The 12,620-nt window shown below is 46.4% G+C and overlaps 1 protein-coding gene across 1 annotated transcript in view; it reads left to right on the plus strand.

Moving 5' to 3' along the window:
• Window positions 1-5,614: 5,614 nt before the first annotated feature.
• The window catches only part of LOC138297114 (trypsin-like), a 77,656-nt gene continuing 70,650 nt past the window's right edge, over window positions 5,615-12,620 (plus strand). Inside the window, exons 1-2 of the mRNA XM_069236614.1 lie at window positions 5,615-5,945; window positions 7,650-7,787. Of these exons, the coding sequence (XP_069092715.1) occupies window positions 5,615-5,945; window positions 7,650-7,787 (469 nt within the window). The remainder of the gene's footprint in view (window positions 5,946-7,649; window positions 7,788-12,620) is intronic.

Consider the following 12,620-nt stretch of genomic DNA (forward strand, 5'->3'; position numbering starts at 1 on the left):
CAACACATGTTTCGACCTCTTGGGTGTGTCCACCAGGGCTTTCTCAACGCATACAAAATAATTCTGTGTCAGAAATTATTATACAAGTTTCAGTAATGATCAATCCGATTCAAAATGTTGCAGTCATTGCATTCGGGAATATTCAATCTGTCGCAACCTCGGCCGTCGCCATATTGAAGGACCAAGAGGGCGAAACACGTGTTGGCTGAGCACTTCACATGTTCTACTTGTTACCTTGTCAAATGTTCTCCTTTCCATTGCTTTTGTAAATGTATCTCAATTAAATTGTGCAGCCCCTTACTTCACTTTGTATACTCCCCTTGTTCTCTCCGTTAGACTCTTTGAACTGTAGAAATTCTACTCCCTATGTGTGCTCACCCTCTCTTCAATAGAACAAGCACCTTCAAATCTTTAAATTGCCTACATTTATGCAGTATAATTGTTACATTTTATTTTCTCTGGATTTCTGGATTGCACCTGATCTTATGTAAAGTGCTATGCTAGCCTTGTGGATCCAGTTTGATCTTTAGAAATTGCTTATAACTAAAAATATGTGCAAAAACAATGTAATATCATCAAGGAATATGGGTAGAATGTCTCCCTCTTTTTATTTCATTTTACTATTCTTATGCCGAGGGCTCAACCAACAGTACAAATAAACAAGCAGTAAACGGCATTTCACAAGAAACAATTTAACCCAGCTAAGCATATCCTAATAGAAGGGTTAAACTTCACATATGGCACACAAGATGAAACTGACAAGTGAGAGGCTGTCAGGAGAGAAAGAAGTGAGAATAGGATGACAATTAGAGAGGGGCAGGAATAGAGATTGCAGTATATGTTAATGAGAGCAGGACAGTATGAGGTGTTTAGGGGGGGAGGATAACTTGGTTTGACTCCGGAAAGAGTTCCATGACACTATGAATGATATAACTGCAGAAAGGTGAGAGGGCGGAAGAGATAAATGAATAAATACTAGCAGGAGGGGAGAAAAGAAATAGAAAGCATAGCAGTTCATCTAGTATTTGTTTCACCGATGTAGTTTAAACAAATCTGTTTTCAATCTCTTCTGGAATTGTATAACAAAGTTGGTAGACCTCAGTTTGAACAGTTGAGGACTGCATGATGGTGGAACAACTGCCCTGAGAATGCTGTGTAGCAGCTTTTTTAGTTTGGAACCTCCATTTCCATCAGTGCTGTTAATATTAAATGTGTGTGTTTATTTGTGTGAATGTTTATATGTAGGAGTATATGTCTTGTGGCTCCTTGGATGCTTTAGTAGATTAAGATGGTAATCATTTAAATTCTCTGCTCAGATGGTGTGGGACCTTTTTCAGAGCCTACCAGCCTGGTTTTCAGGAACAGAGAAAGATTACACGGTACAGAAGGAATTGAAATATATTCGCAGTACAGGATCAGCAAAAGAGGACAACACTTGGCACCAAGATGATAATCAAGGAGGACCCCACCCTGGAAGTGACTTATTGAAAGGATTTTGACTTCTGCCCCAGATTTAAGCACTTCCATCCCTCACACCATGAGGGGGATAAAGGATGTGCTGAAGGTCCACCCAGTAGGGAATGCTGCCCTCAACCCGCAACTGTTGCCTGCTCAAATTGTCACCCTGTGTGAGAAGCAGGCAGCCCCATTGTCTGTAGCTGATGAACCTGCACCACCCCAAGTGCTTGTACCCCTTCTGTGTTCCTATTGCTCCCTGACTTAGGGCCTGCTTAAGAGTTTCGCAGAGAGGTTACTCCAGCACAAACTTGATGGATATTCTGTTCGCCATATTACAAGTTCCATGGGCTATAATGCAATCGTAATACGGTGGATGGGATATCCGCCACGTTTGTGATGGAGTAACCCTTTCTCCAAACTCTAAACCAGATGCTTAGTCTCAGAAGGCCACTATCCTCATAGCTTTGAATTATATTGGCTGAGGGACATTGTCTTGATTCTGGAACTGTTTGCACTATGAGCCTTCCTTGTATGGTTCCTTCAGTGGGTGCACTCAGGCCTGTGGATGCCTGGTATGCCTCATTATTTCAGCTGTCACTGGTAGATTCTGAGGTATGGACCTCTAAATCCTAGGTCCTCCCGGAAACTCCATAATTGGTGGATTTACACAACTGAAAAGGTGTGGCAAGAAAGCAAATATTTTAGCTTAAGAAAGCTTCCTTCTTGATTTAAACCTAAAACGTGAAAGGGCACACTCAAACAATGGCTAAGTCTGACAGATTTAACATATTTTTACTTTCATCTTCTTACACTCTACTCTTCTCTCCCCTCCCCCAGGATCAGAAACTAACAGTTGAGTGCATGATAATCTTTTGAATTCACTATGGCTCTGCCCTACACACAAGCCTCCTGGAAACCAAACTTGCCGAGTAAGAGCTGCGTTTCATGTTGCCTCCAGGTCTCTCACATACATTAAAGTAGTCAAGAGGTGAGCTGACATGATTCCTTTTTTAAATTGCTCCAGCATGATTTACGCTGCTCTACGAGAAACGCATGTCTCACACACAAATCTTTTAACCTTTACATCTCTCTGCCCTGAGTCTTTTCTACCGGGGGGGATCCATTTCTGTGGGTTTTCACTCCCTGTGTTGCAAAGAAGAGTGAAGGGATGATAGGCGAAGCCGGACCAGTGATCTACCCTCTAAGAAAACCTACAGAGGGTGGAAACCCAGGAGGCGGGTAAGCCGCTAGCCTGCGAAAAAGGAACGCAGGTGATAGGCTGGCGTGATTTAGAGGGCCCAATCCAATGGCAGGGCATTGCGAGTCGCGGGGTCAAAAGGGCAAGTTGTGGCACTGTTAGAAATGGGGTCTTTGGTTGGCAGTCAGGTTACCCCCTGTCCAAGCAAGGACCCTCACTCTAGTCAGGGTAAGTCACACACAATCCAAATTATCCTGTGCTTACCCTCTGGTAGCTTGACACTGAGCAGTCAGGCTTAACTTAGAAGGCAATTTGTAAAGTATTTGTGCAATATATCATGCAATAACACAGTAGAGCACCACAAAAATACACTACACAGTGTTTAGAAAAATATATAATATTTATCTGATAAGATACAGGTCAAAACGATTTAAATGCGATAAGTATATGTTGAAAATATCGCTGTAAAAATGATATAAAGTGTCTTTAGTCTCTTAACTGTCTTTTGCAACCACAAAGTACCTGCTTTGTGTTCAAAATCTCTGCAAAAAACCACAGAGGAGGAGATGCGTGGAACACAGGGAGGTGTGCGTCGATTTCTCAGGCCGCACACGGCGATGCGTTGTTTATTTTTCATGAAGGGAAGGCTTTGCTTCGATTTGCAGTGCTCGGTCTTGGATCCTCTTCGGGTTTCAGGTTTTTCGGAGGTCCCGGGGACGATGCATGGATTTCCAGTGCAGACAGGATGAAGTCACAGGAGCTGCGTCGATCCGGTGGGCGCTGCGTGGAAATTTCTACTGCACGGCAGGCGCTGCATCGATTCCTCTCTGGAAGTTGGCCTGCGTTGTTCTAGCTCGGCTGTGCGTCGATCCAGTGAGTCGTGCATTGAATTTCCTGTCGTTACGCTGGTGCTGCATCGATCTTCTCATTGCGAGGTCAGACTGCGTCATTACGGTTCGGCGTGCAGTGAATTTTTCATCGCGATGCAGCCTGTGTGTTGTTTCTGGCAGGCTGTGCGTCGATTTTCGCTGCACAAGGAGTCCTTCTTGCAGAGAATAAGTCTTTTTGATCCTGAGACTTCAGAGAATAGGAGGCAAGCTCTATCCAAGCCCTTGGAGAGCACTTCTCAGCACAGCCAGAGAGCAGCAAGGCAGGAGTCCTTCACAGAAAGCAGTCAAGTGAGTCCTTTGGGCAGCCAGGAAGTTATTCTTGGCAGGCTGCAGGTTCTGGTTCAGGTTCTCTTCTCCAGGAAGTGTCTTTCAGGTAGAGTGTCTACCTCAGAAGTGTCTGAGTTGGTGGGGGCAGAGGCCCTGTTTAAATACCCAAATGTGCCTTTGAAGTGGGAGAGACTTCAAAGAGTGGCTTAGAAGTGCACAAGGTCCCCTTTTAGGTCAATTATGTCTGCCAGGGTCCCAGTAGGGGGTGTGGCAGTCCTTTGTGTGAGGGCAGGCTACTGTCCTTTGACATGTAAGTGTCAGGCCCTCCGCCCTCCCAGCCCAGGAAGACCCATTCAAAATGCAGATGCATGCAAGTGAGGCTGAGTATACTGTGTTTGGGGTGTGTCTGAGTGAATGCACAAGGGTGCTGTCAACTGAACCCAGACAGACGTGGATTGTAAGGCACAGAAGGATTTAAGTGCAGAGAAATGCTCACTTTCTGAAAGTGGCATTTTTAAAATAGTAATATTAAATCCAACTTCACCAGTCAGCAGGATTTTGTATCACCATTCTGGCCATCCTAAATATGACCTTCCTACTCCTTTCAGATCAGCAGCTACCACTCAAACAGTATATGAGGATAGCCCCAATGTTAGCCTATGAAGGGAGCAGGCCTCACAGCAGTGTAAAAACGAATTTAAGGGTTTTACACTACCAGGACATGTAAACTACACAGGTACATGTCCTTCCTTTTGCCCACACAGCACCCTGCCCTATGGGTTACCTAGGGCATACCTTAGGGGTGGCGTAGATGTAGATGTAGAAAAAGGGGGGTTTTAGGCTTGGCAAGTACTTTTAAATGCCAAGTCAAATTAGCAGTGAAACTGCACACACAGGCCTTGCGATGGCAGGCCTGAGACAAGGTTAAGGAGCTACTTAAGTGGGTGGCACAATCAGTGCTGCAGGCCCACTAGTAGCATTTAATCTACAGGCCCCTGGCACATATAGTTCACTTTACTAGGGACTTATAATTAAATTAAATAATCCAATTGGGTATGATCTAATGTTATCATGTTTAAAGGGAGAGAGCATATGCACTTCAGCACTGGTTAGCAGTGGTAAAGTGCGCAGAGTCTTAAAACCAGCAAAAACAGTATCTAAAAAGTGGGGGGGGGCAGGCAAAAAGTTAGGGGTGACCACCCTAAGGCTGTCAGGTCTAACAGGCACCATACCCACATGTTGACCTTTCTGAAAGGGAATGTCGGCTGGAAGGAGTGTGCATGCGAGGAGGAAACCGGCGGCGTGATACAAGGCTGGGCAAAGGCAGCGACCAGGCCATTCAACCAGGGAGAGTAGCGAAAGCGGGGACAGCAAGTAGGCACAAGAAAATGGTACCCAAGGCCCAGCTCAACTCATCAGACCACCGGCTTGCTCAGGGAGGCTCAACAAACTGAACTGCCTCAACAAACAGGAGTAAAGAGCAGAGACACCACACGTCGGGTAACAGTGCTGTGACTTGCTCATACTGCAGGATTGCAGTTTTTGACCAGTGCCGGAGGCATGGCGAGCAGAGGTAGAGGAGCGGGCAGAAGGAGAGAGTGTTGCAAACCTGCCAGTACAAAAGCGACACAGAGGACAAGAAGGTCCAAACAAACCAGTTGAAGAAGCGCTTTGCTAGTGACCTATAGCAGGACAAGGTGAGGGCCTGGAGCTGGATAAAGACCTGCATGAGCTGCTTGAGAGAGTGCGAGAGCTGGTTGCAAGTCATGGCAGCTATTGGACCAGTAGACAAGTACTGGGCATGTTGGACCATGAAATCACAGAGGAGCAGAGGTTGACACAGGGCCCCAGACTGGGGCCACAAAGGTCAGAAGCAGCAAGGTTGGCAGGGTCCAGACTTGGGGACCTGGTCACAGGGGGCTTGCAGCTGGAACGGCAGTCCCCACTAAAACTAGTGATGGCAGGTGGGAGAAGACGCTCAGCCTCTGGAGAAAGGCCGGGCTGTATTGGAAATGGAGCCTTTGAGGGTGGCGCATACAGATTTGGGGCTCAGGGACAAGTTGAGGAGGACAGTGCAGCCGAATTCAACAACGAGGACAGTGACAATGGCCAGCGGACAGCGATTGTAACCAGTACGGAGGGCAGCCAAAGGGTCCGATACTGTCAGGGAGGAGGATACAGCTTTAAAAACTGGTGAGCCACATGCGCTTGGGTGCACAAAAGGAAGATTGTACACAGCAGTGGGGCTCTGGGGTAACATCAGGGGATTGCAAATGTTGGCTTTCAAGTAGGAGTTCTTAACTCCACAGTTCAGAGACCATTGGGGCATCACGGCATCCTGGAGCACGGCCAAACCTGTCAGGCTTTAGCAGGGGGGCTGAAGGCATGGGGCCAGACGGTCATGGGGTCACATACACTGACCTTATCACCTTTCCTGGGCACACCATGGTGGCATTGGCCTTGGACAGGAAGGCCCTTCCACCTGGGGTGGGTGGGGTGGACGGGGAAGGGAGAGGTGGAAATAAAAGAATAATTTTAAAAAACGTTCTTCTTTCCACCGTGGCCGCCTCCTTCTGCTTCTTCTGGTGTCCTAGAATTCACTGAGACACCAGCACAGGCTCCTCAACAATCCTGGCTCTTCCTTCATTCCAAATGCTAGCATGAAAGAAGCATCAGGATTGTTCTGAATGGCTTGGACTGCCGCTCAGACACTGTCCTGGGGTCTGTGCAGTTTCTCCAGCCCAGCTCTTCCACACAGCCGAACTGGAGAAACCTAAGTGCACATGTGTGTTTGGCTGACCTAAGACGGCCGGCCAAACACACATGCGCACTTAGGTGCACTCTCTCCTCCTCCCCCTCCCGTCTCAACCCTCCTGTGGCTCCTGACTTAGCCAGGGGGTATTGCTTCTTCACCATTATGAAGGAGCCGCCCCTGAAAAAGGTCTATCAACCTTCAGCAGCTTCATGTAATGGGAGTAAGGAACATATCACCCGGCGTGGGTGAGCATACACTACCTGGATGACTTCCTATTTATTGGTAGGTATGGGCACCTCAGAATGTGGGGACCTGCTGGAACACTTTGTTGAAATGGCAAAAAAAGCTCAGGGTACCACTGTCCTATGACAAAACGGAGGGCCCTAACACCCAACTATCCTTCCTGGGAATTGAGTTGGACACTGAAGCTTGCAAATGCAGGCTGCCGTGGGCAACGGTTGAGGAACTGAAACATATAATTGAACTGCTACTCTCGAAGAAATAGGCTACACTGGGCAAAATGCAACAATCGCTAGGAAAACTCAATTTTGCCAACCATGTGATCCCAGCGGGGAGACCATTTGCCAGGAGCCTGGCGTGCTTGACCAAGTGCCTGACAAAGAAACACCACTGGGTCCTGCTCACGCAGAGAGTGAGGGAGGACCTAGGGCAAGGGGCGGTTCTCTTAGCCAAGTTTAACGGAACCCTGAAATGGGGAGAACCGTGGGTAACAGCCGAACAGTTAGAACTGTTCACTGATGCTGTAGGGGCAAGGGCTTTGGGACTGTCCTGGGTTTGGCATGGACAGCTGCCCACTGGCCAACCAGATAGCACATTAAAGGAATCACTAAAATTATCACAGTTCTGGAACACTTCCCCATCATCGTTGCTTTCTCAATATGGGAGGGTCGACTCGCTAACAGCCAGATCAAGCATTGAACCTAGGGACTGCGCGTTACCCGGCGGTGGTATTCTTGCTAAGCCACCTAGTCGGGTGCAAGCTTAGAGCCAAAATAACGATTAGAGCTAGGCACATTTCAGGTGTGATGACTCAGTGGCTGACTCAGTGTCTCATTTTCAGTGGAAGAGATCCAGAGAGCTGACACCTCATGCGGATCTCAACATTACACCTGTTCCCAAACATCTTTGGAGCCTGGTAGACCCAATTTACCAATGCTGGTGGAGAATGCCTTAGCTTCCAAGATGGCTGGGAAATATCGTAAGTGTTGGGAAGTGTTTAAAAAATATGACAGCGCTTTGGGGCAAGGCGACATTACAAGCAGGAATGTGGAGAAGTTCATATACTGGGCATTCTCAGGGGATAGAAGTATGGCATGGGCACAGGCCCACATCAGTGCAGTGTCCTACTAAGTGAAGCTGGCGTCAGGGAGTGACCCAGATAGCTCCTTCTATTGCTGGGCAGCTATGAAAGGATAGAGGAGTATGCAACCCAAGTGGAAGGAAAGAAGGCAACCCATTGACTTCACCATACTCAAAAAGCTACTCCGAGGGCTTCACAGTACCTGCTGGCAAAAGCTCGAGGTGGCACTATACAAAGCAGCATTTGCTCTGGCATTCTTCGGGGCCTACAGGATAAGCAAGCTAGTAGCCCCCTCCAGAGTCGACCCAGGGAAGGCTTGCATGCATAGATGCAACGTGCACTTGGGTGATAGGTACATGGCCATGCATTTGTGCCAGTCAAAAAGGGACCACGAGGTGATGGGTACATACACACATCTAGACTGCCTGGAAGACAGCAAATGCTGTCCAGTATGCATCATGCAGGAATACATGGAGAACAGCGTGCAAAGGGTGGCTACTTTTCCTGGAGACGGCTCATGCCTTACCTGTTTTCAGTTGACCGCGGTACTCAGAATGGCATTAGGCGAGGCAGGTCTGCCCCCCAGATAATTTGGATCACACTCCTTTCGCATAGGCTCTGCTACGACAGAGGTAGTTAGCGGGCTTAGCGAGAAGTGCATAAAGAAAATAAGCCAGTGGGCCTCAGCACCATTATGGGTCACATTCGGCCCACGGTTCTCTGAGCTGTGTTTCTTTCACAACAGGGCCTCCGGGAAGCAGGGGCAGAGTGTGGATCCTGAGTCACTGCTATATCACAAGTGCACAACAGTGGACATCTGGGCAGAAGGATTATAATGGACTTTGGTTGCACAACACCTCAGTGACAAGGCTGGGAAGGCCAGGCATGAGATGAGCACAGTTGGTACCCACCATCCAACATGTGCTACATCGGGAAGAGAGACCTGATGCTGTTTTAGTGCACCCAGGGGGGAATTATTTGGCTTGTCTGGGAAGAAAGAATTTGCTTGGGGCAATTATAGCATGCCTTACAGGAGCCGCTAGGCTTGTTCTCCCAGCAGAACTCTTGTGGTCGGAGGTCATAGCCCAATTTGAATGGAGGGGGGTGATAGATCAAGTGGCGGTAGAAAGGTCCAGGAGGAAGCTGAATATCTCCATGGCGAGGGTGTGCAAAGCTAATGATTGGGGTTAGTCAGACATTAGCCAATCAATCTCAAAACACTGGGGTGTTACGAGGCAGAAGGTGTCCACTTAACCGGGGTCAGTATGCACATGTTAGTACTCAGTATAGTAGGGGTGCTTGAGCAACTGGGCTTCAGTTAGGCAAAACAATGAGGGAAGCAAGAGCGGGAGCTTCCTGAGGTCGGTAAACCACAGGCAGTGTGGCAGAGACAGCACACAAGAAACAGCTAACAAGAGTGCAATAGCCTAAGAAGAGGAGCCGCTCAATTATGTGTCCTTGAGATGCGTCATTGCTGGGGCACTGGGAGCAGGCGAATGGCCAGCACAGAGTCAGCATTAGGCAGACACGGCACTTGCAGGTCAGGCAAGGCATTAGGGCTGCCCACACAAATCTCAGCAGCAAGGAAATTTTAGAAGCCGCATAACCGCTAGACACCTGCAAAGTGGGGGCCATCGCTCAGGGGGCTGTACGTGACATGCTGTGAACAATTAAGATAGACTAGAATTAAAAGACTATTTGATAACAGTGGCATAGGTAATAAAAGCTTTGCATGGAATAAACAAATTACCATTAAATTGTGATGTTTATGATCCATGATTTTATGTGTGAATGAACTGCGGCCATTAAGCACCAACAAGTGACTGTCCTGTGTTTACTGAAAAGGAGCGGGAGGTGTATCTAGCAATGGCTGGGGGAGAACTGGGGTCACTTACCCATCTGGGAGAGGTTAGAGAAAGAAGGCTACGCTATGCAGATGCAGACTTGGAATTGAATTCCTTTTCATGTCAAGAATGCTCTTTCTTTTTTTTTCAAACTTTTAAACCGCTCTTTACAAAGCTGCTCTTTTATATGCATTTGGCTACTTAATCTCACCATTCCTGCATGCCTTCTTAGTGCAGCTCCCTCCACTCTGTATTCCCCATTCCTGCAAGGGCCCACTAAAAATCTTAACAAAGCAATATACTGATTGGTCAGTGTTTGGACCTCCAATGGAACCAAACGGTATTGATGATAAAATATAAAAAAAATGTTGAATGCTCAGTATGTCTATACTTTCTATTCCTAACTCCAAATATATGTATCTACATGGTACATATACCTTCCAGGTAGATAGATGTGGAGTTAGGAAATGTAAATCCATACATTCCTTTATGCATTTACCTTTCGCAATTTCGACCCTTAATATTCTAACCTTGAAATTCCTGTACCACGAAATTCTGGGGGACGATATTGAGTAGAACAATTGTCCAGGTTTTCCTGCAATGTGGGTGCGGCAGTACCATGCAATTCTAAAGAGAAAGACAGCAACAGAGAAGCTGAATAGGAATAAATCAAATTGAATTAGGTTTGGCATTAGGTTTGGCACCGATTGCACTTGTACCATTTCCATTCTTTAAAGCTTCCTATTGCTCTTCTGCAGCTCTCTGTAGTGATATTAAGGTGACATATTAGCACCTTATTAAATACCCAAATAAATTCCTTTCATGTTTTAAAACCCAGCAATCACTGGGCTCCCTTATTCTGCGTGGGACGTAGTCTAGCTTCAAGTCAGGAGAATCAGTGGACGTTCATTTCCACATTCACTTAGGACCTGATTTCGAATTTTGCAGAATTGGTCCCGCCATTGCTTTTCTGTCAGATAATCCATCAGCCAACTAGATGCTGGAGGGCCTATAGACAATAGACCACTCGAGCCCTGCTGTTTCCACCAGAATTATCTACAGCGTCCACGGCGCCATAGGCAAAAGCGGCTGTCGGCGGGACCACAGCCAGTTTGTCTGCCGGGCCAATCATGATGTGCCTTCCTGCCAAGGCAACCGTAGCAGGGAAACCTTCACACCAGAGTTGGCAGATTGAAAGCCTACCTTTATTCCCTTTTCCACTTCCGTTTTCATCATGAACCCGATCTTCCAAGTCTTGCCTTTGCTGCTGCCACTTGACCACAATGCATATCAACCCCGTTGTCGTCTGAATCAAAGGTCAGCATTTCATATTACTTGTTTACATTGAATTGTCACTTAACATTTCCTCTGGACCCGTGTGTTTACATAAATGTCCTAAAAATGCATATGTGTTTAATCTAGTTATTTTAGAAATTAGATCAAACACACCTGTATCAACACCTAATTATAAATAAAAACAAATGTACTTTTTGGTGTAAACAACAATTTCCAAAATCAATGTTGAGACGGGGCCACTCACCTGAAAAGCAGGATGACTGCAGGGGCGATGGTATGCCCCCGACCTCCTGGAACACCTCTCTGCACTTCCTGGTGGACATGGACACACCGGCAGGTGTCCCAAAAGGAAAGGGGGAGTGGAAGAGAAAGAGACAAAACACTGCCACTTCTTGCCAGTCCAGCCAGGCACCATGTACCTTCAGGGGCAGGTCGTTGTTGACAGAGTGATAGTAGAGTTAGTGCACTCAACTTCCTTGAAACTGTTTTTTTTTTTCTGATATGGGCACGGGAGCTGTAGAAGAACACTGGGATGCTCCAGCACATTTCTTGGATAATAATAACTGTTGGCACAATTACTAACACTGCATTACCAAAAACCCAAACTGAGTACCATAACAATAAGTACTGCAACACTAGGGCTGGCTTCACAGAGATTCACTGTTGCACACAACAATTACAACTGTGGTTGCACTTATTATGTACAAGAAAGGCAAACAAGGGCATTAATTATATCACGTATAACTTTCCTGCATGAATAAGGTTAAACTAAAAGGAACAAAAACAATCCAAGAAATACAAATGTCCACTCTGGGTTTAAACAGTTAGGGTGGCACAGTTTGGTTTGGTTTCACTGTGTGTGTGAAAAACCCTTCAAAAGCAAATTCCTCAAACCTGAAACACAAGCATGAATGACACAATTTAAATCCAAGAGTTATGCTATTAGAGAAAGAAGAGTCACCTAAATGCTCTTTTAAAATTGCACTGTCACTTTTTGTAGTACTTGAGCTCAAGCAGATTTCCTGAAGCACATTTAGGCAAGTAACTACAATAATAATGTAGAATGTTCAGAAATGCATTTGTCTCTTCAAGATAAGCACTCTGGCAAAATACGAGGTCTGAAATATACCAGCTGTTCTAGGAAAGGGCGGCGCTCAAAGAACAAACTCCCTGGAGAATACTAGTCACTTAGCTTCAGTCTTTTCCGGAGTGCTGGAGGAATGCCTGGTGTCAGCTGGTACAGGAACGAAGAAAATAATTGCCTCAAAAGTCCTGAATATAAGGATGAAAGCAAGGGCTGGACTGCCAAATCAGATGCTGAGATCAGGAAGCAAAACAAAGCCAAGCAGGGAGGCATGCTTCACTTAGCTATTTATAGCTATTGAGGAAAGCAGTTGAGTTTCCACATGTGTATGAGCCACCACACCCAATTAAAAGCACATGTCTACACCACACCCAATTAAAAGCACATGTCTACACCACACCCAATTAGAAGTACATGTCTACACCTGCTCACATTAGCAAATAAGCATTGGTAAAACAAGCATTGATAAAACCAATTGTGTAACACAGCACATTATGTTTACTTAGA

The sequence above is a fragment of the Pleurodeles waltl genome, chromosome 5 (assembly GCF_031143425.1).
Source record: "Pleurodeles waltl isolate 20211129_DDA chromosome 5, aPleWal1.hap1.20221129, whole genome shotgun sequence".
NCBI classification, from domain to species: domain Eukaryota; kingdom Metazoa; phylum Chordata; class Amphibia; order Caudata; family Salamandridae; genus Pleurodeles; species Pleurodeles waltl.